This window comes from Ambystoma mexicanum, chromosome 1q, assembly GCF_040938575.1.
Source record: "Ambystoma mexicanum isolate Mex_15411 chromosome 1q, UKY_AmexF1_1, whole genome shotgun sequence".
NCBI classification, from domain to species: Eukaryota; Metazoa; Chordata; class Amphibia; order Caudata; family Ambystomatidae; genus Ambystoma; species Ambystoma mexicanum.
Genome location: NC_090922.1, coordinates 981,219,648 through 981,247,583, shown reverse-complemented (window position 1 = coordinate 981,247,583; position 27,936 = coordinate 981,219,648). Strand labels below are relative to the sequence as shown.

General features: G+C 43.8%; 1 protein-coding gene across 1 annotated transcript in view; it reads right to left on the bottom strand.

The window, feature by feature from the left end:
- The window catches only part of ADGRL4 (adhesion G protein-coupled receptor L4), a 605,086-nt gene that overhangs the window by 224,151 nt on the left and 352,999 nt on the right, over positions 1-27,936 (bottom strand). Inside the window, exons 6-7 of the mRNA XM_069641635.1 lie at positions 12,591-12,764; positions 12,315-12,498 (exon numbers count right to left, since the gene is read on the bottom strand). Of these exons, the coding sequence (XP_069497736.1) occupies positions 12,315-12,498; positions 12,591-12,764 (358 nt within the window). The remainder of the gene's footprint in view (positions 1-12,314; positions 12,499-12,590; positions 12,765-27,936) is intronic.

Below are 27,936 nucleotides of genomic sequence, written 5' to 3'. Positions count from 1 at the left end.
TAATGTACAGTTTTTTTGCTGTTCAGAGTTTCTGGCTGTGAGGAATTGTCATCTGGCAAGGGTGTAAAACCCCTGTTTTTTTAAAAAATTGTTATTAAATGTTAAAATAATGCAGCTAATTCCATTTTAGAAAGGGTAGTCTGGTGTACAGACCCCCCTTTCAGTTAACGCCATGCCAAAATCATAGTGTGCACCTGTGCACTGCTGGACCGATATCATGATTTGCAGCTCTTGGCAGAGACCATTTTAAGAGGTCACAGGTGACCTGTTTGACAGCTGCTTTGACAGTTGTGCTCTAGCACCTTGAAGCGTCTCTTGTGCTAGATGTAATAACCAATGAATATTTCAAACCACACAACCAGACAGACTTAAAGAATATGGAAAAGTACTACTTGAATCTCAATTTAATAAAGCAGGGTACCGAGACAGACATCAGACTGATGCTTGCACTCGCAAAAACAAACTTAATTACACAGATGTCTTATATCCCAATACACGTCATCTATGATGTCTTTCTATGTGGCAAGCTGCAAAACCTATTGGCCGGGGGGATTGGTTAGGGGAACATATCTACTTATAGAAAGTATACAGATTAGTACTTTATTGGCAGTAAAAAACATCTCAAACGACCTCTTAATACATAGAATACTTATTATAGCAGGCAAAATGGCAGCGAATTGGTCTATGCAACATTGTATGGCAGCTTGCTCCATAGACCCACTGATTGGGTGGCATCCCACCCAAACTTGGACCTTCGACTAGGCTAGCAGCACATAAGCAAATCGAAACCCAGGTGTTTGAGTTACATCAGATTACTCCCCACTTTGCCAATTATTCCATCATCTCACACAATATTGACCATAAACCAAGGTTTCCCGTCTGTAGTTGACCTTGCCATTGCTCTCTGTTCTAGTGCATTCAAGGGAGTATGAACACATTATTTATCTTCAATTGTAGCTTAATGAATAATCCTTGTTTTAAACTTCTGCATCAGGTATGTGAGGAGACTGCAAATTTGTCCATTTGAACTCCCTATTTACTGATATTTGGTTCAATTATGCTGGGCGTTATTGTTCCTTTGGCCTCTAGAGACTTACTTACTCCATCTTGTATAAGCCTTAGTCACTGTTAATTGTCCAATACTTTGCTTTCACACATGTTTTCATCTTCTTTCATCAAAGAGAAATATGTCTCATGTTCATGACACTATCTGTCTGCCTCCCTTTGTGCTTTGCAGTTATTTCTTGAAATAGCATCCTTGATCCCAGACCAACATAGACTCCTCTTCATTTGCACACACAGCTGTTTTCCAGCTTCTCCTGGATTTTCATTTCTGGTCTGTTTCTGAGGTAGGTAGAATGGATCCTTGCACACGCCGGTGTCCATTTTCCAATTATAGCCATCCTAAGTCACGTTATATATTCCACTATAGCAAGCTTCTATTAGCCTCGTCCACCTCGTGTTACTGCGTATTTACACATATTGATCTACAAGTTATTTTATCTTATTTTTGCATACATGAGTACTTCATCATTTTGTGCACGTTTCTTTTGTTGCCTCAGTTACATCGTCATTCTTAAATATTTTCCTATTGTTTCAGCATGTCCTCATATATCTTATTCATGACATTACTATGCCCTCGTCAGATGTCACTCAGCGTTCCATGATGTGTGTGCAGACATCCATCGACTCTCGGTATACCGACTTTCGGGCACAATCGGTATGGTTGTCTGAGTGCATACCATCTCACATACACTCCTTGCGGTACAGAGACAACACAGGGGGTCCCACATTCAGCTCTTCTCCTGCTGTTCCAGTATGACTGTGGTGAGGTGGCAGGAGTTAGGGTCTATGTGTCTACCTGCTCCTCTACACAGCAAAGTCACTGCATTGCAGAGGCCATTTAAGTCTGCACCTCTGATCTGAAACCATGATATGTATCATAAACAATCACATGTTGGCACAGACAACTAGAAATATTATCTATTCCTGAGTTTTGATATGGTGGGTGATAATCTACATGATTTGAGCCACATTATATTTGATTCATACACTTGTGATCATGGTGAGCGCAGGCCAGCTGTGGAACGGATGTGTGTATTCCAGCCAGACTGTGCCTCTCTTTGATAATTTCTGATGTCAAGTAACACCTCTCTGAGGAACAGGAAACAGCAAGCATGTTTCAAAGGGCACACGCAAAGCAAAATGGGCCAGCCTCACACTAGTTTGTTGCATACCAAAGAGCCTTAGAAGCTGCAGGCTGAGAAGGGGGCAGGATTAGATTGTCATAGTTGGAACACATGGAGAAAGGGTTCCTCCATCTTGGTTTTCTGTGGGCTTTCTCTTCCATCCTGTCTCCCCCCCACTTCATACAAAGCAAAACACTATGGGTATGAAGGCAACAGTCACTTGTTTCGTTAAAAGGGATTTGAGCCCTTAAAGCAGGCTTGCTTTTATAAGTCCCATTTGACATTTTAACTTTATTAGCAAGGGGTTACCCACTCCTCCATTGATTCACATTTGCACCTTCAAGGACACATTGAAGAATGTGTCTGGCCCTGTTTGGAGAGCAGTCCTCTCTACAGCCCTCTGCCAGAGGTGAATGGAGGTTTTCCAAGGCAGAGGCAAGTTCCACTCCCTTCCCATCCCCAGGACAAATTGGGGTGAACTGCTATTGGAGATAGACCTTCTTCTTTGCCAGCTGCACCAGCACCCAGGCTCCTCACTGGAGTGGAAGGACTTCTACATTTGCTACCCAACCAAATGGGTGTGAGGAAAACAAGGACTTATCTTATCCCTAAATTCCTGGATTGAAACTCAGAGCATCTGGAAAAGTTAAGCAACTGATTTCCTGCCTTCTAAATCTTTGAGCCACTATTGAACCATGATTTAAGCATGCCAGATTGGCTTTAAGCCACCAGGAACCACCGTGCTACTTTTGGCACTTTTTCCTTTGAACCTCTTTCAATTGATGTTGCTGAATTCATCAAACCGCCTTGATGATGCCACACACCAAGGTGAGCACTTCATCTGTTTGGCTTGAACAACCAGCTACCCCTGTGGATGTCTTTGAATCACTGCCTCTTCAAAAATTGCATCAGATCATCCATCAATATCACCTCTTAGAACCATTGGTCGTTGACTTGAACCACTGGTATTCCCATCACCGTTGACCCAAACCAGTGGTTACCAATCTCTCAAACTCACTCAACCTATGAACCAAACTTGGTTTGTTAACCAAACTGCATCCCTCAAACTATTTTTTCAAACTGCAACGAGTAACCCAATCATACCGACTCAGCACCAGCTCACCACTTGGATCAACCTGATCCAAACCTGGTTCCGCACACAAAGACAGAATCTCAAAGATTGTTTCAATGCTGTTGAACTGCCAGAACATGGACTAAGATACTGTTGAAAGGCCCAATCGCCCTGTGTCAACTTTTCAGATCCTAGAGACTGCTCAGCCAACCTTTTGCACCTTTTTCAACAATGACCTATCCTTTTTGTTGGCATTGTTTGTGATGTATTGAATTTTACCTCTGCTATATTTCTGAGAGTGTTTGCATCAACTATATTATGCATAGTATGTGTTTTTTCCACAGAGGTGGGTATTAGTGCTTTTTATTGTGTAGTTATTTCTCATTGGTGTGAATAATTAAAGTATACATATGTTCATGGAACCATAATTGGGCATTGCCTTATTTTGGACTGGTGTGCTTTTGCTTTTTGGGGTGCTACTGTCATCACATTCACACACCTCTTGAGAGGATATTATGCCCTCGTCCCATGTTACCACGAATGGTGAAAGAGGTTGACCTCTTGACTGTGCCTCTTTCATCTCTATGATCAGGATCACTCATGTCCTGTAGTAGTGTAGTAGGCAGTGAACCCACTACTCAGCTGTACTCGTGTGGGTCACTGGTTATTTCATCACACTGATGCCATGCAGGTCCTATAGCATCAATCGCAGGAAGGCTTCCCTGCATTCTATTAGATTCACTTGCAAAGTACAACTCTCACCAACCTAAAACCAGTGAATGGGAAAGTGGAGTGATGGGGAAATAGGTAATTTATATTTCAGAACTCTAGTACCTTCACTCTTTGCTCAAGGATAAGCATTAAATGATTTAATTCAAATATCATTCCACGATAACAAGAAGATTTCATGAGCATCCTGCGATTCCAACCTGTGGCAAAAGGAATGTGAGTGCTGTGGGAGTTTGTTCCCATGATTATACCTGTACAGTATACAAAACCGATGGGAGAGGGGTGGGTAGAGAGAGAATATATGTCAATTAGTGGAACTGCAGGAGAGGATGGATTTCGAACACATCTTCCAACGTAAAGAAGATACAGCCCCAGGAAACACATCAGCACTATAAAACATCAATTTGCAGGCAGTGAGTTGTCATGGAAATAATATCCATTTCAGCCTGACTCCCTCACATTCGTGGAAAACTGCATTGGAGAGCACTGTCTGAAAACCAGTGTCACTGTTTGGGTCTGTTTATGTATACTTTAAAATATAAAAGAAAGATTTTGTTTTCCTAGCACACCAACCACAATCCATTCTGATCTTTGATGAGGACAGGCTTTGACACCCTAGATGGACGCCAATGATTGAGAGAGAGGATTGTGAGGCAGAGGAGAAACAGGCAGTAACAGAGGGGGGAGGTACCAAGGATCACAACCGGGAAAATGAAGGAATGATGGTTCTCAGGGGGTGACAGTCAAGAGTGGAAGCTAGTAAGTGACAGTTAGGCCAGTTGGGAAGGGGAGGTGAACACTGACATGATTCTGAAGGGAGTAACTGTGAGCAGTTCATGATTTTTATATTTTTACACTTTGCCTATAAATACTACTCGGTCATGTTTCCTCATACTTCCAGGCTGTCTTTGTCCATATCTAGCCGACCACCACGACCAGGAGAACTTCCACCATGGGATGACCAGAGCCACGTTTTTCACCACGATGATTTGTTTTTAGCTACAGGGACTGCTTCCATCTTTTAAATGTGGGTAGGCTCCACTTGGAGTTTGCTACTGCCTCACTCTAACCTGCCATATGTGACCATCTTTGTTATGTGAGTGCACGCCACGTGCGTTTTCCAACATGTTTCTGTCATTTCCATGCATTGGTATTGCATCTTCAAACATGGCTGCCTGAAGATTCCTCACCCTCCACCACCTAATGCAGCCTCTTACAAGATCGTATTGCCATTCGAGGGAGCCAGCAAGGCGAAACAGGCCCCCAGCTCCAAGGACCACTCTTAGGCTGTGTTACATGATTTGCCTGGATGGTGTGACATGCTGAACCCCCCACTTGTCCCTTCTCCTGGGCCTCTTCATACTGCTACACTACTGACCCTTCTCACCTCGCACCTGCCCGTCCGCTGCCTCTCTGTTTTCTGGGCACATCAGCAGCGTTGCGAACACTCTGAACTTTCTCCTTCCTCTGCCTGTTCAGCAGCAAGGCCCTCGCTGCTTCCACAAACGGCCTGCTCCTGAAGTAAGGAAATTGACAACCAAATTATGGAGGTACCACCATTGTTGGGATGTTAAATGCATTAATGCATTAATGGAATCATGGTGTGCTCATACATCGCTGCACCATCTTCTAATTGCATGTTTTTTCTCCTGGTCACTTGAAATTCGTCGGCGCTACCTCTGCTCACCATACTCGCTCTGATTCTCAGTATATCTCTACCTACTTTCTGTCCTTGCCTGTACCTTCTCTTCTTCTCCCATCCCCTCACCGAGTCAATGCTCTTACACTATCAGAAACTTTGTCAGGCCTAGTACGATAGTTATTGTTTGTTCCTCACCTCCCCCGCTTTCCATCCTTCCCTCATTTATTTTCAATGCTCTTGCACTATCAGAAATGTCGCCAGACCTAGTACTATAGTATGTTTGCCCATTCTTCATGTCTCAATGCATTGTAAGAATGTTAGTGCATTTTACTCTTGCTCCCTCCACTGCCTTGAAGCGCTTTGAAACACTTTGTGAATAGGGGCTATATAAATAAAATATCATATCATGTCATATCACCAGAAGAATGACTTTATCATATGCAGATTCTGCTCCTAGCATTTAAGTTACAAATATAGGAGAACAGAAAGGTGGTAAGTCATAGAACATTGACTGGATAACCAAGTGGATTTAAGGACAAACTATTACACAAGGGGACATTACAGTGCTGATGTATATAGCACATCTAACTTAAACATGATGACTAAATAGTCTCATCTCACAGCTTTGGAAAGTAATCGTATTGAACTCAGATTGATTATTTTCTCCTCTTCAACTCCCTTTATGCGCACTTCAAGTTTTCCCAAAGCATTCATCTATGCACATTCTTGGCACCGACACATTTGTCAGCATGCTCAGTAAAATCAGTTCCATCTCTGGACACAGAGATTGTTTTTTGGAAACTATTCTTGTGAAATCCTTCACACAAGGGCACACTTGAGAACATCTCAAGTCATTCACGCAACCACACACCAAATACACCTAGTACTATGCACCTTCTGGTATAGATTTTGCCATCTCAATAAAGCCTTGTTTTAAACTATGCTTTACATTCTTGACATACTTTTCACACCCTTAGCAATAAACATGCCTAGTTAAGAAAAGAAACCCCTACAATGACAAACGATATTATTTCACCCACATCCAGAATATAGTTGCACTGGTTGTTCATGCACCTCTCCGAGTGGGCTGACCTCTCATCCTCCCTCCTCGCATCTAACTCTCAGCTTCACCTCCTCTGAGACCTGATCATCCACCTGGATCCTACTTGCCCTTCCTCAGCACTCTTTCTTAACCGTTGCAACTCTCTTTCTCTCTCTTTTTTCACTCTGGTACAACTCACTTTGCAGAGAATACCCTGCATGTTCTGATCGCCTCAGACCTCCCTCTCTCAAACCCTCTCACAACTACTCTCTCCTGGACTGATCACTTCCTCCTTTCCTCCCACCTCTCTCTCTCTACCCCTCAGGCAAAACCGACCCCAGCACTGCCACCTACCTTCTCGTTCATCCAACCATGAAGCATGTGTTGGTTGGGGCTTTTGCTGCTGCTTTCTCTCCTCTTTCAGCACCTTTGTCTGACTCACACCCTGACACAGCCCTATCTAACCTTCCTCTTTACATCATTAACACTCTTGATGTCCTTACCCCTGCCATGAGGATCCGCTTGAAGCACAAATCCAAGTGTAACTCTTGGTATGACTCCGAACTCACCCTTAAAGACAAGTGTAGGGTGACTGAGAGGAAGTGGAGGGCATCAAGGGCACCCTCTGTCAAACTGGCCTGATTTCTGCTCCAAAGGCAATACAGACTCTCTGTCCTTGCCAAGAAGAGAGTCCACACCCAAGCCTGCATCACTGAGGCATGCAACAACTAGGCCAAACTCTTCAAAAGAGCTGGCCAACCCTGCTGCAGTCTCTACCTCTCCTGTTCCCCCGCAGACCCTCTGCACGGTCTTGGCTTCTCATCCTGTCCACCCTCTCTTCTTCTACCTCCTTCTCCTCCACTTCCATTCCTAGTATGTCTGTGGACGTACCTTCTCCTCCCTTCTCTTCCTTTCCCTTGTTCTCCACAGACAATGTTTCTAGACAAGTCCGATATATGAATGTCTCGTCAAATCAGGTTCTCCCCTGCTCATCCACAACCATCTAGGACCACATTGACACCCTTGTTCCAATCTTGGCTGATTTCTGCAATTTCTCCTTTGCCATTGATACATTCCCCTCTTTCCTCAAGCACTCCCTTGTGCACTCCCTTCTTAAGAAGCCCTCTGCCGATTCTTCCTCTCGAGTTAACTATGCTCGATCTCCATCAATCCTTTCCTGGGAAAACTCTTGGAAAAGTTGGCCATCTGGGCTTAATCTTCACACTAAATCTGTTGGTTGTCTCCATGACCCCCAGTCATGCTTCAGAGCTGCCAGAAGCATGGAAACTGCTCTCCTGAACACTGGTGAAGACCTGCTCCCAGATCCTTACTCTAACCTAACTTCTGTCCTCATTGTTCATGATCTCTCTTCTTCCTTTGATACAGTCAACCATGCCATCCTGCTGAAGCGTCTTTGTGATAACCTGGGTATCACTGATCAGGCCCTCGCCTGGCTGACCTCCTTTCTCACTGATCGACCCTCTCAGGTCCAACTAGGAACTCTACTTGTGGTGTCCCCCAGCAGCTTAACCTGTCTCCCTGACTCTTCGACCAGTACCTGTCACCTCTTTCCCACCACATTTCCACCTTCTGCTCCAACTTTCAGTGTTATACGGATGACACCCATCTCTCCTTCAGGCTCCGCTCAGCCGCTTCTTCTCCTTCTCTCACATCACACTGTCTGGTCGCAATTCAGGAATGGTGTGCCGCCAATGATCTCTGCCTTAATGCCAGCAAGACTGAGATCTTCCTCAGTGGAACACCAGCTCCCTCTTTTCATCTCTCTCTTTCCGCCTACTCTGGGCCTCTTCCTGCTCCTACCTGTGAGGCTAAGAACCTTGGGGTGATCTTCGACTCCACCCTCTCCTTCTCTCCTCACATCGCTGATATCGCTAAAAAGTCAAACTATCAGCTGCAGCTCCTCAGAGGTATTCTTTCTTTCCTCACTTTCCCCAAGAAGGTCACTGTCTCCAGAGCTATGGTCCTCTCTAGGCTGGACTACTGCAACAGACTCTTTCTAAATATTCCAGTTTCTATTCCCTGATCTTTACAATTTATCCAGAACAGGAGAGCAAGACTTGTCCTTGGCCTCAAGCCCAGCGATCATATTTCACCCACTCTGAAATCTCTTCACTGGCTCCCTGTGGTGGTAAGGATCAAGTACAGGACCCTTTGCATCGTTGACAAGGCTTTCTGGGGCCTGGGACCACAATTCCACCAACTCTCACTTCCTAAACATCTCCCTTCTTGAGTGCTACGCTATCCTCCTCCAACTCTCTAAGGGTCAGTCACTTCTCCATGCAAAGAGTTGAGGACAGATCTCTCTCTTCGACGGGGGCCTCAATCTGCAACAGCCTCCTTGCCTATCTCAAGCTTAAGCAGAACCACCTCCGGCTCCGGAAGCAACTCAAAACCTTTCTTTTCGCCTCCGCTTTCTCTCTTCCTCGCCTTTGCTGATACCCCAATTGCCCCACATACTGGTCACCTGGCTTCCCTCTGAATTTGGGCCCAGGCGCCTGATGTCCAGTTTCCTTTCGCACTGCCACCTGGCTCCCCCAGCACTTGTGGCCTGTATCTGCAACACTACAGTCCCCTCGGTCTGCACTTATTAGCCACCCGCTGGCTGCACTTATTGAGTTACCTACACTTAGCCACCCGTTGGCTGCACCTGAGTTTCCTGCACTTCTCCCCCAACCCCTCGGTGCTTCTCTCCTTCCTCTTCCCTGCACTTGCACGATCTGACGGACTGAAGGCCTAGTAACATTGTTGTTTTGTCCTCCCAATGTTTCCCCTTCCTTCACTTGTCACGCCTAGAAACAGGCGCGTTATAAATGACAAATCAAATCACCACAAAACTACTACAGTGGTGCTGGAACTAGTATACAAATTTGATAACAAATCATAATTGTAGACAGTAAGTGGTAGTCAACAGAGAGAATCAGGAAATTAGTCAGGATTGAAAAAATTGCGCAAATGGAAGGTTGTGTAAGGATTGGAAGTTTGCGGTGATATGATTGGGAGTGACAATCAGGAGCAAAAGGTTATTGAGTGACAGCCAGGATTGAGAGGCATGCAATTAAAGAAGTTTGGTGCAGGGCGTGACAGTCAAGACAGGGAATGATAGACGTTTGGAAAAAAAGATAGCAAATAAGAGTTTTAGGCATGGATTGATAGTCAGTGAGAACAGATAGGGAGTGACAGAAAAGACAGGCAGGCAGGATGCTCAGGGGGGGTTAACCAGGAAGTTATAGTTATGAGTGGAAGAGATGGATTGCCCATCAGGGATGAGAGGTAGGAATGCTGTTTCAGGAAAGGGGGATGGAATAAAAGTGACAGTCAGAAGGAAGTTGAGCACAACAGATATACGTGGGGGTCATGCCATGACAGTCAGGAGTGGAACTCCAGTGAGGGGAAATTCATACTGGGGAGTGAAAGACAATAGAGAGAGGAGCGGAAATGAAATTTTGAAGTTTGGAAGTGAAAACAAAATGACAAGGAAGTGTGGGAGATAGCGAGCGACACTCTGTACTTCGACTCATGGTAGAAAGCAAAAGACAATATACACACGACATTGTATTAAACTAAAAAACACACAGAGCAAGCACTTCCCACAGAACAATGACTAAAACCTAGTTTTATGGACATGTTCTGCTAAAAAGATGTTCTTTAATTTTAGTGTTTGCACTGCAGTATTATCTACAGCATATTCTGCAGAATATGATCTGAACCTGGATACATGAACACCGTTATTAGAAGCAGTTCTAGAATGTAATTTCCAGATGCAGTGAAACTGTGTGATGCCAAAAGGCACATACCCTTGCCACTACTTCTCAACATCTATGTTACCCCACTCATCAATTTCATCAAAATACATAGACAGACCTGCTATAACTATGCAGATGGCAAACACATCCTCTATAAAATCAACACTACTGGAGAACTACACCAACACAGACTCACACAAATACATACATTGAGTACCAACAGCCTTAAACTCACCCTGGACAAAACAGAACTCATGATCAAGCCCAACAACCCACCCAACCGACATCACATTCCATGGCTTAGCAAAATGGGAAACTGACCCGAACCTTCCAAAATTAGTTACAAATCCTTTACTATTAATGGGCAACGACCTAATACTGGAACCACAAGTCAATGAAGTGGTAAAGACACACTTCTTCCATCTATGCACAATTAAATTGATACTATGTTTCTGCACCACCCCACAAAAAACACTTGCCTGCACCTCCCTTGTCATGTCAAGAATAGACTATGCCAACAGCCTCTACCTTGGAATGCTGGATTACTTTACCAAGAAATTACAGTGAATACAGAAGTAATGGCAAGACCATTCCTCAGACTCACTAAGAGAGAACAGATCACACCAGCAGTGAGAACCCTACACTGGCAATGAGTCAGAAAAAGGATTTACTTCAAAACCCTTTGCATAGCCCACAGCGCAAAACATGACCAAGATACATATCACCATCTACAGAGTGAAACGAACCCTGAGATCCAACAATGGCATTCTCCTCAAACCAAAGCAATATTCAAAACGGAATATGGTGGATCAGCGTCCTTTTGCATATTAGCAAAACTTTGGAACTCACTCGCCAAGGAACTATGAACAAAACAGCAGCTTAAATTTAGAATACTAGTAAAAACCTGGCTCTTTATTGAAGCCACCTAAACAGGGAATATTATCAAAGACAAACACCTGACCACGACGCAAGTGGAGATACCACCGGAACTGGGATGGCCCATTGAAGTGAAAGCACTATATCAGTATCCACCATATAAGGAATTTAGGCTAATCAAAACAATGTAGCTCTCAAAACACACATATCTCTATCACCACTAACCCTACTAAAACATTAAATTTTCCTACAATCGCACTGATCAACCGCCAAATACAACACACACATACCTCCACCACAGCACACAGCAAACTGTACATACCCTCCAACAGCACAGCAAACACTCCGGTTCACTCTCCCTCTCTGTCCCACTAACTAACCCTCTATAACACTTCTTCCATTTCAGCTCCACCTGAGTGCCTGGAGACCAAATAAATGGCTCCGATGCGTGCTATACATCTCATTAACATAAATGAATATAGTTTAAAGACACAAAACCTCACCCTGATTTGAGTCAGGTGCTACAAATGTTCATTTGGGTTGCTAATGATTAGCAAAGTCAGAGTGTAAAAAGAAATGAGAAACCTTGAAGTGAGTAATTGAAAATGGAAAACCTGGATACATTTTTTCAAGATATTCTTTGATGGATCCCTTACGTCAAGACCCCCCTAAGAGAGGTTAGACTCATTCAGTATGCTCACAAGGTGTAATAAGTGGGTAACTTGAAAAAATGTTTAGGCACACTTTTGCTTCCCAGCCTCCCCCTTCGCCTCCCCCAATGATACAGCTTTGAAAAAGTAGACTTTCTGTGAGCTTGGAGATTCCGGAGAAACATATCTTCACCAGCAGATGGCTGGAAAGCGGTTCCTTAATTTATATCTGGGTGTCTTTTTAATATAATAGGAAACAGTATAACCTTCTAAGCCCACCACCAAAAACAATCCCAACCTTCATAATGTACCAAATAGTAAACATATGAGTATAATTGTCTTCCTCTTACCTATATCGCTTGCATTCACCTCAAATTGTGTTGTCTTTTTGAAGTTCTGTGACATATCCATTGTGACTTGTTCTACAGTATGCATCAGTTTTGTGATAGTCTTTATTCTGTCATCAAATAAGAGCTTGTCCCATACAGATAGTTTATCTTTTTGAACGAAATTGTTAACTGTATTCACAAATGTCTGTCCGAAAAAAAAAACATATTGTCAATACAGCATTGCTTTTCAAAGCTAATCATACAGGTGTTCTAATGTTTCCAATCGACAACACTTACATTGATTTTTATATTTGTGGATGTATTTCTTTTAGATTCAGTGTCATTCACGAGAGATGGATAAGAGACACTAAGGACTTCAATGTATGAAACAAGGTCCACTGGCAAGACAGATCCACTTGTACTCCTGTCAATTTCTTGTAGCAATGCAATGGGCTCTGTGATGTGCAGAATCTAGTGAAAACAAAAATATATATTTTTAAAACACGTTTGTGTCTGAGGCACTATCCAATACAATGTTTAAAAAATACAATTTCTTCTTCTAGTTACATTTTCTCTAATAATAACTCAATTGATTACAGAATGGTTGGGTAACGTAACAAATGTTATACAACAATCAGAATATTATACCCTGGAACTGACTGTTAATAAATATCTTCTGACAGAAGAAAGATCAATGAAAAGGTTTGCAGTAAGTCTGCAGACACAGATCTAAATCATAGAAGGGTAAACCATCTCCCGTCGCTGAAAGGTCTGTAAATTGTGTGCCATTTAAATTGGGTAGTGATAAGACCTACTATTGCAACACTTAAAGCAGGCGTAATCTGGAATGTATTAATAGGTGGATGGGTACAGGGATTTCATTAGGTCACAGTGTTCGACTAGATTCTGTAAATAACCTAACACCAAGTTACCAATGCCTGTGGATACAACATATCACTTTACAAGTAATGTTAAGGTTTAATGGGCTGATTTAATATGGGCACATTGATTTTAGTTTAGGGCCAGTCCTGCTGCTTTAGCCTCAATTCAATCTATCTATCTTGCTTAGTTTTGTGCTGCTGGTGTACACCACAATGGTCCAGTGTATCTGTTTTAATGTGTTAACATGGATTTCTACAATCTGGCCTGGTGAACAGATTATAGAAGGCCACCCAAGTTCTGGAGAACAGGGATACTCTGAGAGGTTAGCCAAACCCAAACAAGGTAAGCGTGGAGAGTGGTCAAGGCTTATTCTTAGGAGTAAGTGAATGGGGTTGGGGCCCACAATGAGTCCTCACAGTGAAGCACTAAATAATTCAAATTAGACAGCTAAGTACAACCATGCTTGATTTATTATAGGCCCAAAGCACACACTAGGAAATGATATAGGCAGGTAGTACTATCAGATAACGCTCAATTATAAAACACATATACAGTCACCTTTAGGTTTGTAGGAATGCAAACAATAACTTAGTCAACACAAAAGAAGGTAGGTAATGATGCAATGGAATTAAACCAGTTCACAAGAATGATACCATAACTTTAAATGTCCAATGCCCAGGATGTATGGGGCTTTGTGCCCAAAAGTCAAAAAGTGTCTTCTTAGAGACAGGTGTTTATTTGCAGTCGTGGTTGAAGAAGCCAATCCAGGATAGGATCTCTTGATGCTGGGAAGCTGAAACTTGGGTGGAAGGCAATTTTTGACCTGATCCGGCAACCACCAAAGTTCTGGGTGAAAATGCAGAATGCTGACGCTTCTGTCAAGGTAGCCCACTGGAAGGCTGGTCAGTCTACCGGGTGGTCCTGGGATTCTTCCGAAGTCTCTGGATGGCGGGATCCTCCAGAAGGCATTGAGACTGGTTGGTCCCACCAGTCCAAGAATTGAGGCACCGTAGAAGGCTTTCACAGATTAGGTAGTCCAGCAGGGCTTCACCAGGCCAAACACAGGAAGAGATGCCAAGCCTCTTTGGGAGTCATCCACGGATCTTCAGTTAGCTGCTCTTCTACACAGGATACTTGGCTCCAATTCTGATCTGAAGAAATGGCTGTAGGCATCATTTTCTTTATCTAAGTCCTGGCTGGAAGCAAGTCCAAGCCCACCAATGGTAAGGGTATGCACCATTCAAACAGCCAACAGTGGTTCATTCAGGAATCACTGTGGGTTTCACTGATGCACCGCACTTAGACTTTCAGGTTCCATGGATGTGGAGTGGTATCAGGCAGTCCAACTGGCTTCCTGGGCCCACACAAAAATGTCATGCAGTAGCCCACAAAAGCAGCAGCTTTCCCGGGAGAATTAATGACCATATATGGGATTTCCTGACCTGAGGAGCCAGGAAGAAGGCCTAAAAATATGGCCAAAGGACAAGCAGAATTCTTGTGGCACTGCCATTCTAGGGCACTAGCCACATTTAGTAGCCCTATGTGGTAAGCATGAATGTGCACACTAAAAATAATGCAAACATGGTTGAAATGAATCTGCTGGTATCAGCTTGTCTTTAGGCACATATTAAAGTAATTGAAATGTCCAAATAAAAGACCAGAGTGATACAAAATTATCCCCACTGCACTGCATTGCTAGATGCTGTGTACACTGTTAACACGTTACCAAACAGGTACAAAGTGAAAAGGCAAAAGGGAAAGATAGTTTCCCAGTACTGATAGTCTGAAGTACTGATCAGTTTTCGCATGACAAAATGAGCAAAAGGCCAGGGGAGTGAAGCTGAAGGCTTCACTTCCCTGTAAAAAGTCAGGACAGAACAAAAAAACAAAACCACAACATTTGGGGGTCCATAGAATATGAAGGGACAGCTGCCTAAAGATAAATCTTTCCTGACACTCACCTCCCCTACAGCCTACAGGCAGGGAGATATAATCCACCCCTGGATGGGTCTCCAGTTACAGTCGGTTGTACTTTCTGGATAGTCCATCAGCATTGCAATGTTGTGCACCTGGCCTATGCTCAATGGTGAATTCAAAGCCTTGAAGGCTAATGGACCACCTGAACAACTTAGGATTCTCTCCCTTTGTGATCATTAGCAACTTTAAGGGTGCATGGTCAGTTTGCACAGTGACGTGAGCCCCATAGAAATAGGTCTCAGCTTCCGAAGGCCCCACACTATGGGAAAGCACTCGTTACCCACAGTCTTCCACCTGAGCTCTCTGTCCTTAAGCTGGTGACTAATAAAACATATAGGATGTTCCCCACCTTTGTCATCTAACTGTGAAAGGACAGCACCTACCCCAGTGTCAAAGGCATCTGTCTGCACAATAAAAGGTCTCTGATAAAAGCTGCCCTGAGAACAGTGGCCTGGCAAAGGGAATTCTTCAGGTCTTGGAAGGTTTTCACACACTCCTCAGAGAACCTCTGTTGTTGAGGTGTCATAGGAGTAGGGAGGGAAAACAGAGGGGCAGCTATTGTGTCATAGTCTGTCATTATGTTTCCATAATACCCAGTGAGGCCTAGGGTTGTGGGTGTTGCCCAGTCTTGTACAGCCTGTACCTTACTGGGAAGAGGATGAATCTGGCCCTCACTAGCATCATGCCCAAGAAATACCACTGAACCCTGACCAATCTGGTACTTGGGAGCCTTTATGGTCAGGTGGGCCTGCTGAAGAGCTTGTAACACAATGGGCCTCATTACAACCCTGGCAGTGCCCGTAAAACAGGCAAGGCAGCAGCCGAAGTTGCATTTTTTCCGGCGCCCAGAAATGGGCAATTACCGGGTCATTACGGCCTTGCCATTCCTGGGTGCCGGAAAATATTCTTCTCCATTACCATTTGAGCCCCATAGCCGTTATCAACGGTGCTTGTGCATCTGAAATGCTGTGCTTGCGGTACCTTTCATTCCACCAGATCACACCTGGCGGAATGAAAGGCACCTGCGAGCACAACTCAGAGTTTGCCGGTCCGGATACAATGGTACCAGTAAGCTTACCAGTACCGTTTTATCCAGACAGGCAACTCCTAATGAGGCCCAATATCTAGGTGTCTCACCTTTAACAGCCTTCAGCGTTGCTTCTGTCACCTCTCCCAGGAGCTCGGCGCTATTGCTTTCCTCATTGTTTTCTATTGTGCGCTATTGCTCTGGTCCTAGCCGGGATAATTGAAGCTATGACCCCCACTGCTGCACGGGAATAACACAGGAACTTGCCAGCCTTTGAGTTCAGCTGGTGAGTCTGGTCAGCTTCTTCTCACACTGTTTGCCTCTTTGCTTTCCATCCACTCATATCCTCTTGCCAGGACATGCCGGACCACGATGACCATGGTGATTATGGTGATCCCGAATTGGACGTGTTGGCACTCAAGCGAAGGCTGGGAAAGAAGGCTATTTTGAAAGGCTATGTCAAGATGCGCCTCAGCCCCCTGCTATGACTGCAGGACTTCACCCTCCCAATCACTGCATGGAGATCGGTTGACCCAGGAAGTAGACTGTATAGGGGAGTGTACTCCCTGACTCCCTCAGCAGAGGTCCAGGAGCTATAGATGACTTGCCCACAGGGACATCCATTCACTTCCCTTATAGGCCGTGCTATAGCTCCAAAATAATGGATGCTGTTAGTTTTGGATATGGAATTGTTGATGCTGGCTGAGGTACATCCTTCCCTACTGCAGTCATAATCACTGATGCTGCCACAGCTGAAGTTCAGACTATGATCAGCACGATAGCTGAGCCTTCTGCTCTAAATGATTCCCCTGAAATGTATTAATACACTCTTAAAAGTTTAGATAAAGACTCTAGATCTACTCTCTCCAAGACTTCTATCAACATTATGGGTGATGACCCCATTAGCAGTGAAGAGGAGTTCTGCCCATCTACTTCCTGCACTGCAACAACTCAGAGTAGACACGCTGGTCCTTCTGTTAAATGTGCTCTCCATACTACCTTGTCTCTGGTAAAACATGCTACTAAAGTAGCTGATTTTATCTGTGAATCTAGGATTGACATTATGTTTCTGAGACCTTGCATATTAAGTTACAAGTCAACCTAGGTTTACACACTATTTATCAGGCCTGTCACCCACCTGAGCACATACTAGAGTTAAAAACTCTCTTAAAGAAGAAGCTGTGTCATTCATGACTGCCAACTCAACTAACATTATCTTGGGAGATTTTAACTTAGATATTATGTACCTGATGATAAAGAGGCATTAGACTGCATACCCATTCTTGCAGAGCTAAACATTTCTCAACTAGTTAGCGGTCCAACACAAAAAAGGGGCGTAGCATTGATTGGATACTTGCCAGCTGCAATGATATTTCAAATATCAGCCCCTCTAAATGCCTATGGTCTGACTATCTTGTGCTATACTTCAAGCTAGCTATGCCCAGGAAGGGAACAGGGAAAACTACAAGACTGTCCTATTGTAAGATCAGCAGAGTCACCTGCCAGTCCCTGGCCCCTATGCTCAAGTCCCTGTTCGAGGACGGCTTCCTTGGAAAATCTTTGGGAAAAAAAGTTGACTGCTACCATGCCTCTTTGAAAGTTGCTTTGGACTTGGTCAGGCTGAAAATGTTCAGATCACAGAAAAATCTTACTGTTGATAGCCCTACTATGGAAAATCTCCATGTGATGAAGTGGCAAGCCATGATAAAGTGGTGTAAATCTGGTCTCAGAGAACACACACAGGTGTGAGCCCTGGCTTAGTCCCAATTTAGGGCAGCTATGTTAACCTCCATGAAGGAGATGTATAACAACAAAGTCTCCTTGTCTGTGAACTCTACAAAAAAGCTGTTTATCCTTTTTCGTACTATCGAGTAAGGGCAATTCATTGGGGGAGGTGAATTATGTGAGGGATGAGTTGATGATGTTAAGAAATGTTATTAGAGATTCACAGCTGATGACGTACACAATGGAAGTGGAGAGGATGACAACTTTGCAGGTGGTAGATTTGAGGGTTGCAAGAGGGTTAGCTAGGACATTTGTAGTAAATGCCCCTTATTTGGTCCATCTTGATATGTTGCTGGCTGGTATGGGTGGAGGATCTGTGGAGTGCTTGCATCTGTCCATATGTCACCTTATCTTGCCCATCGTGTCTACGAGGAAGATTTTGATGTCTTTCAATTGTCATGGATTGCAGTATTGCAATGTCTGGCAATCGTTTTTGCAGTGCTTCACTGCTTGAAAGGTGATGTCTATTATTTCTGAATTATGTCTCTTATTGATGGTCAGCAGGGTTTGAGGTGCTTGCAAATACCTGCATTATTGGCAATACAAATATGTGTACTAACATGTTCAGGCATATGTCATAGCCTGAGGATTGTTTAACAAAACTTTCAAAACATTTCCCCAGGAAGGTAGCAGCCAAGTGGTAACTTTGAGCTACCTCACAAAGTTTAGCATATATCTCACTCTGCTAGTTTATTACTAATATGTCATCTTAGTATGTTTTTTTTCTAAATATTAATTTCCTAGATGAAAGCCTGCATTCACAATGTTCTTGTTTTATTTTGCCTTCTCAATTTGCTGATATAGTCTACATAGCATCACCATCAGTGGACGCATATTATAGAGTACTCACTCATAAACTGCTGTGCAGGCAATACAAGGTTGGTCCTAGGGACCTGTTGAGTCGAGAGTAGGTAATCATTATTAAGAACCCAATAAAGTCCTAGTTCAATCCCTCCTAGAGGACCAATGCTTACATAGGATGTTTACTGTGGAAGTGCATCATTAGATTAGTAGATACCCCTTTAGCCCAGTCCCCACTTTTTCTGTTTTTGGGAAGCAATAAACAGATATATTTTAAAAAGTGGTCATGCATGTCTGTAGTCACTCAGTCTGTAGTCATCCCCACCAAATGGCGACTGTATTCTTATGTTGCACTCAATTCCTGAAATGTTCACAAGTATAAACTATTTTCCTAATGTGCTGCAAGCCTTTTTCATCTGCAATCCCACACTGTGTAAACTGCATTTGTATTTAAAGTAGGGGAAATTGTTGCAGCATTAGTGCCATCCGGAAATGTCTCCCCTCACCATGAAGGTCTTGCATTCCCTGCCGTTAAAGTTCTCTTCATGGTCAGGAAACAACAGTAACATGAGAGGAAGTGTTTTTTCACCATAGAGTAGAACCCTTGCCTGGAAGGAGTACAGTTCCAGGAGCTGTGAGTTCACCTCTCCAACAATCATCTGATAGTAGTATTGTCCTCACCCTACAGCAGAGTATGTCTGCATTTATCATTATATACATTAACACCCCTGATTCCTCTCATGTTATCTAAAATTGTTCACTGTAGTTGGCTAAGATGAAACATTTTATTTTTTACAGGACAGCCAATGAGCTAACCATTTTTACAACATAATTCAATTCATTTTGTTATTGTTTTTTTTCCATCTGTCAACTATAAGAAATCAACCTTAACATGGTTTTGTGGCTTCAGTAGTCAAGGGGATCTGTCATGAACAGTGCAGGAGATAGTCTGTCCACTGGTCAGAGTAAGTTGCTGTGGTGGAGTTTTGTGGAGTGAAAAATGCAGGAAGCTTTTCCCACAATAGCAACATGTAGATCAGGGATGGACTTGCATAATCACATCTTTTTCTGATGCTACTTTACAATTCATCACTGTGCTTTCAAGACACTAAGCAGAAACATGTAGAGCACTGGTGCAGAGTTTAGAGTCCAGCTCTCGTGGCGGATCCTTTTGTTTTCATTGTGCCTTTCATTTTTCCTTGAATAACATACATATTCTTTGTTAGAGATGTTCTTCTTCACCTTCTTCTTCTTCTTCTTCTTCTTCTTCTTCTTCTTCTTCTTCTTCTTCTTCTTCTTCTTCTTTGTTTTTTGTATTCTTTTGTTTTGGTTCTAGGCCATTTTAGGTCATCTAAGTTTTCATTTTTAAAAAGAATGGAGTGGCAGAGAGGGTTGAGAGGCTCATCATTTTTTACAATCAAAACCTAATGCCCAAAGTACGATGCTACACTAGCAATGAGGCAGTTGTGAAGCACACAAAACAGGCAAAACTACACCAAAGTATGTTAGTATGTGCTAGGATCTATCTTGAGGATAGCACTGAGTGCCTTCACTGTGGGCACCTGATAATGCAACATATTGAGTATTAATCTTATCAGTGATGCAGAATTAAGAAATACATATGTGGATGGTGGCCCACATAGACACAATGGGCCTCATTACGACCCTGGCGGAATGCGTTAACGGGTGCCGCTAATGGATGCGTACCTGTTAAACCCATTCCGCCTGATTACGAGTTCCCCTCACGGGACCGGGTAAGGATGCCTGGGAAAACCAGGCGTCGATACTGAGTCCCGCGAGGGGACCAGGGAGCTAACAATGGGCCAGTCGTAATCGGCCCGTTGTTAGCTCTCTGCACCCATTCACATTGAGCCCTATGTTGCCTGAAGGAGGAATTACCAGGCCCTCCAAACTCAGAATGGCCCGTTAATTCCCCATTCAGGGAACCCAGACCCGGACCCGGTTTTGGAGGCAGCCATGCCGCCAATAGCGGCATGGCTACTGCCAAAGCCGTAATGAGGCCCAATGTATCTTATCATTAAAAGAAGACGTCATATTGGGTTTAAGTACACATTGTGATGTCAGGCACTACACGTGGTTCAGGTAATTGGTGTGGTTTTATAGTTGTGCCTTTGCAATATAGATTAAGATAGATTTGATGATCATGTCCATACATCTGAAAGACAGTTGTTTTTTTCCACTGATTTTTTGGGTGAAAGTATTCATAAGGGTATTAAATCCAAAGTGGTGATGGGCATAAGCCCTGGGAAAGTACATTTTGATCCCTATTCATACAATATGATGTCCTTATAACACGTGTGTTAAACCTTTTTCTCTGTACAACATTTCTAAATGTAATGGAGTCTCTAGATGGTTAATAAAAACAATATTTACTTTGCTTAAAAACGCACTTCTACTTTTGAAGAGTTGGAAATGTACCACTTCAGCTGACAAACACATTTAGTAAATCACTTGAGAGGCTTTCAATGATTGAAAGGGCAAAGGAATGAGAGCAGCCTATGTGGGGACTAAACTAAAAGTATTAGTTAATACAACCAATGATGTCTGAAATAATGCTGATGGACAGGAGTAGGTAACAGAAGAACTGACAAAGAGAGAGAAAGGAGGAAAACATATCCAGAGTTTCAGAGTTTGTACAGTGAATTGTGAATTACATGGTTCAATGAAATAACTATGGCATTTTTTTTTTTTTTTTACAACAGTCTTATTTGGGGATATTGCAGAGATTAAGCAGGCACATTTTAGGAAATATACCAGACAACTGGAAAAGCCTATATTCATCACATTAGGCATTTATTTTGTTAACATGAAAGGGTGAACTTTAATCGGCAGATTTAATCACTTAATTCTTGGATCCAGGTATCATTTTGAATTAATGTTGCCCCTTTATATTTTTGCTGATGTGAATGTTTAATGTTTACATAAAAAACAACTCTTCTTGGACGAGTTTGGTGTCCTTCAAAAGCACCTTCAACAGAATCCAATGGCTGTAATGCAAGCCTGCAGACATGATGCCAGAAAACTAACAGCATGCTCATCACTCCCCAAGAGGTACACAGTCCTCCGACAGCAACGTGCCTGGCACATCATTATCAGGCCCAGCAGCTGCAGCCAAACCTGTGAAGGCCACACCACTAGCCAGGATTGCAGGGCTACTAGTTTGTCATTGCCACCATCGGCCCCACCACCTCCAGCTACATCAGCCCCACCACCATCACCATCACCACCATCCCTATCACCATCACCCCCAACATCACCCACCGTCATTGCCATCATCGCCACCCACCACAGAAAATGGTGCAGCAGTGCATGTGACTGCTGCCATCACCACACCTGTGGTCAGTGGAACAACTGTCCCTCCTGTGCCCTCCACATCACCAGAGGCATAGCAGCCATCAGGCTATCATGGCAAGGGCACCACTGATGAAGATTAGGATATGAATGATGACACATCCTACATATCGGCCTGCTACAGCCCCACACCATTACACAGATCCCCTCCACTGCGACTGCCCAGCATCCGTTCCCTTGATGCCTGCCTGTGTGCAAGTGAGGATCGCCACAGTGAATTCTTTGTGATGGCACGCCAGCAGCTTGAAGAGAGGAGACTCATGTAGGAATGCATGCAGGCCTCCAGCAGCAGCAGTGGCAGGTCTCAAGGCCATGCCACTGCTGCCCTCCTCACCCTTGCCCAAAGAGTTTGTGAGGGCTATGAGATTGCCTCTGCCATGGATGAGGCCATACGCCATTTCATCCATGACCCTGGAACACATGCGTGGCAAAGGGGTCTAACCCACTGAAATCGGTTATCACCACTGAGAGCTCTCAGCATGGCAACCCAAGGCACCACTCACAGCGATCCAGGTCACACATGGTGTTTGCTAAGAGCCCCATGCCAAAGAGGGGTTGCAAGTGTCACTGAACACTGACTAGGTACTTCACTGGATGTGTTTGGGGAGGGGGAGGAGGATCTTTGTGGAGGAGGAGAGGGGTGCTTGGGGAGGGGAGAGAGGTATTTCAGATGGGGAGAGGTTTTTGAGGGAGGGCATATTGGGGAAGTTAGGCTTGTGTGCATTCACTTTAGCAATTAATACAAAGTTTCACCTACAGCACTAACAGGACACTGCTTTTTTCCAAACAAGTGTTTACTGTGATGGTGCATGATAACATCAAAGGTGCAAGGGGTGTGCAGAGTGGAGGGGACATTCAGAAAACGTTCTATAGCAATTCTTGGAGGGCCATGCTTCCATCCCTGGCCTTCATGCACATGTGCATTAGTCCGACTGGCACTGCATTATCATCATCCTCTGGTGGAGGAATGTTCAGTTCTGGGGGAAAGGGAATGTTGTGCCTGATCTAGATGTTGTGCAACATTGCACAGGCAAGATGATTCTGCCCCACCTTCTGTTGCCTGTACATGAGCGCACCACCAGACTGGTGTTGGCATCTGAAACATGCCTTCAAAAACCTGAAGGCCAATTGGCTGGTCATCCTAGTCCTCACATGGGCCCTGCTTTATGCCACCTCCTGCGGCTTTTGGGGATTCCTCAGAGGGGTCATCAGCCACAGAAGCAGTAGGAACCCAGAGTCACCTACAAGGGTTAAAGACACAGGTTTGAGAAACAATGCTTGGCAGTGGTGTTGCCTGTGAGGCGGCATCTCAATGGTCAGTCTGTGCATGCATGTCCTATGTCTCATTGTGCACACTGTTTCAAATTCCAGTCCTTGCATTCATATTGCACTGCTCAGGGCGGTTCATCCTGATGTGTTAACACCTGACCATGGCTCACGGCCAATGTTCATTGCAATTCGGTATCTGGCTGTGACAGCAGCATGCCATGCAGGGAGTATTCTGGGCCTGTGCATTGTCACCATATATGATACCTGATGGAAGCCTGGGTTGCCTGCGCAGATGGTAGGTGCTGCATCCATGATGGCGTGTGTTATTACTTGTGGACATAATTCATGCCAGGTCTGATGGCAGGATAGTGTCCCTCAGTAGTTGTTTGGCAGTCTCTCGTCCTATGTATGTAGGCTGTGTTTGGGTGCCTCATCTAATGGCAACGCCATTGGCAACTTTGTTGTTTATGGTTCCTTTACCTTGCATTTGCCTGACCCCCACGGCATATGCCAGATGTGTTTGGGCCTGGGACAACTGTTCTGATTATGGATTTGTCATTGCATAGGCCTGGCTAATTGTGCATCACTGAACTGTGTTGTTTCCTGCGATTGTTCCTCTGCCTTGGCCTTCGTTGTTGCTGCATGTCAGATGCAAGCTTGCCCTCAGGCATTTGGGGTGCCTCAGGACATATATTTGATGACCCTAGGTGGCCATGCCTACCACTTCACTGTCATAGCATGAGGGGTTTCATTCTGATACCTGTAGTGCATTGCATGTGGATGTCCTGTTGGGTTATAAATAGCCTGGACAGTGACTGCTACATCTCCAGTCATGTGCTACTCCTGTTTGTTATGGCCTGTCAATTGAGGTGTGCGCTGTTGGGTCCTGCATGTGCAGGGTGCTTTCCAGACATGCATTTGTGTCATTGTTTCACCCATTTTCCTGTCACTCATGCTGCAAGGTAGATGGTATTGTTAATGTACTCACCCAACATCCAGGTCCTTTGTACTCTGTGCCACACCATGTAGGCCGCCAGCATGCTGTTCCAAAAGGCCCATTGCATCATGGTTGATCCTGGGAATCAGGCACAGCAGTGTGAAATTGTAAGGTCGGCATCACAAGTGACCTGGACATTCAGGGAATGGAACGGTTTCTGGTTCCTGTAAACCTCCTCTGAGGTGTACAGAGGCACCAGCTCAACATGCGTGCAGTCCAATGTTGTCACCACATTGGGCATGCACACAAATGCATTGAAGCAGGCCTTGGTGGTGTTGAACTGTGCATGGATGGTGGTGAGTGGAGTGTGCTGGCCCACATGGTGCAAGAGGGCCTCCAGCACCTGCACCAACACTTTGGAGAACACAGTCTGCGATAGACCATGCAGCTGGCTAACAGAGTGCTGGAACATGCCACTGGCCAGGAAATGCAGAACAGACACCAGCTTTACCACCAGTGGTTTAGCTGACTTGATGGTGATCCTGCTCCCAATGTCCTCCTTTTTGTGGGTCAGGAGGTCAACTTTGGTTTCCCTGTTTAGGCGGTACAGTGTTTGTATCAGCCTGTCAGTGAGGGACCAGGATGTGGGCCGTGTGCAAGGGATCACCACATGCCTCTGCCTCACCACCTGCATCCCCATCACCCTCCTCCTCCTCCTCCTTCTCTCCCTGCCCTCCTGTTGCCTCTGCTAGTACTCCAGCCTCTGTAGCTGTAGATTGGCAAGCAGCACCCCCAGTTCCATGTTTTCAGCAATTGCTGGCAGCATGGTTGTATTGGGAAGTGATTTTGTTAAAGGTGTGGCGCGTTGTACTCTTCCTGTGTGCATAGGGTGCACCTGTGTGGATTGGACACCTCTGTCACCGTATTTCCTTCACCTTTGTCCATTTACCGGCTGCTCTGATGTGTTGTTATCTCTGCCTTGGTTTTGCTGGTATTACCAGCAAATATCAGCGAGTTTTACCGGCAAATCCAATCTCGTAATAGGCTAGTGATACCATTGCGCTGCTATTACGGCGCAGATTTCAGGACCATCCGTTATTTTCGTTGACATTATTACTGGCACCAGTAATTACAGATGAGGTGATACCAGTGCCGGTAATTCCGGCACCTGTGCTCTGGAAAACTCATACTTGGCCAGACTGGTCAAAGTACTGTTAAATGGTATTATGGGCACTTTTACTGTATTACCAGCAAACTTGTAATGAGCCTGTTTGTACATAGACAGAATCATTGTAACAATAGTCGATGACCTTTATATAGTACGTTATTGTGAAAGGTAATATAAGGAAGACTATAATCGCCTTATAAAATATGAAGACATGATGTCATATTTTGGTGTATTACCAAAATCACAGGGCCTCATCACGAATTTGGCAGTATCCCAGCAGTATTATCGCAGGACTGCCCGGGCTAATAGTCTTACTTCCACCCGGTCCAGTGCTATTAGCAATGGATCAAGAGTTGGGCGGTAATGGGTATTCCCCATTCCCAATTGGGTCCATTGGGGAATTGTCGGTGCAATTAGCGTGCACTAATAGCGCGCGCCAATTGTACTGTAAAATGCACTGTAAAATGTGCATTAAGTTGGTACATTAATCTTGGGGTAAATGCTGCCAAACTCGTGATTGCGCAGTACCTTAAATGTGGCCCAACTCATAATGATGCCCTGTCTCTCGTCTACAATATGACTGTGATAAGTTATTACTGGTGCTTTGTGATGTTGCAATGCTTCTGCAATTTGAGAATTCAGCATGGATCACAACCAAGATCTGCTTTCATAAGGAGAAAGTTATTATTATAATTATTTTTAAAAGGGCAGAAGTAAAGTTCCGAAAGAGAATTAAAGCAAAATAATGTGTGGAAAGGGCCAAGGGAAGGGTAAAGTTAAACCATGAAAAAAAAAATTAAAAAAACATTAAATAAAAATGGGAAAAACTAGGTGGAAATTAGAAAGATAATACGTAGAAAAAAGCTGGAAAAAAATGAGGTAAAGTCATTCTGTAAAAGGGTTGGGGTATGGGCGAGGACAACAATATTATATGGAAATAAATGCTCCCGGTGCAAGTTAAAAGGATATTGCAAGTATACAGTTGTGACCTCATTATGGCATTTGGCGTGTGTGCTCATGCTTCAATATGTTCAGGGAACCTCGCAATGGCTAGCAATAGCCAAGAGGTAATTGACTACGTTTCCAATAGGGAAGCCTTGCACTATAGGCAAATACATGTGTATAGTGTAAATATAATTCACTAAGGCCAGAACGTGCATTGGCTCATTTTTAATGCAAATTCCATGTGCAATCGTTAGCTAGTTTGCTATCTACCAAATGAAGAATAGTGACTTCTGCTTGAAACTATAATGTAGAATGGAACTCTGTCCGAAAGGCATATTGTTCTACAGTCTATTGTAAGAACCTTTACATTGATGCATTACAATTACAAATGCAAATGAAGAGGAAAGGAATGGGCAAGTCTTGCAGAGGCAATATTAGAACGCTGTGGCTTTGTAAGAAAGCAACAAACGGGGAATACAATGGAAGAGGACAAAAGACGGATGTCATAGATGATGTGCAGTGCGGCAGAATCATTTCTGTACAGTAACTCTTTCTTCGTATAAGATTAGCTGCAATTGATGTAACCTCTGCTCCTTTGTCTCTTAAGGCATTTTCGTCCTTATTTTCATTTAAGTGTTGTGACATTAAGTCCCTGCCCTCTCATTTTCCCAGCAGATTACAGACAATCAGAAATAGCTCTTAAAGATGTGTTCTTTTGCCATTGTCCATGTCTGTGTTAACAGAAATCAATCCCATTTCCTACGTTTATTTCTTCTGACGTATTCCTTTTGCACAGCTGTGTGACTTGCGTTATATCTTCTGACAAAATTGGTTTATGCGTTTACACTTTAGCAAACTATAGAGTAGCATGAACACTATAGCACGCGTTTTAGATATTTTGTTGCAGAATTGTTTCAGTGAAAGTCCATGCAGTATATCTAACCTCTCTGCAAACAGTAAATTGAATATCTAAGTTGTAGAAAAAGAGTGGTTGCGCTCTAGAGGGGGTGAATTGAGATGTTATTTAAAGAGGAGAATAAAGTGTCTTCCTGAATTGTAGGAAGGAGGGGGCCAGTGTTATTTGCATTAGTAACTTGTTCCAGAGACAGGGTGCATAGAAGGACATGGTCAGTTGTGATGAATGGATTTATGTCCTGCAGTAGTACAAGGATGAGCAGAAGCTAAAGCGCCTTCTCAGCCCTCACACTTCTATAGACCAAAGAGGGGTGTGAATGTGGCTCAGAAGCAACCCACCAAACAACAAAGTGTAATAGTCCAAAATAAAGTCTTGTTTAATGAAGCGTCTATAAAAAGTACATACTTATATGTATCAATAATAGCTAAATAGAGAACACTACAAAAACCCATCCCTGTAGAAAGAACACAGAATGTTCAGCATATGAAAATTCAACTCTCTGGGTAATGAGTCAGGGGAAGAAAAGGCAATAAAAACCACAATGTTCAAAATGATATGTTCTTG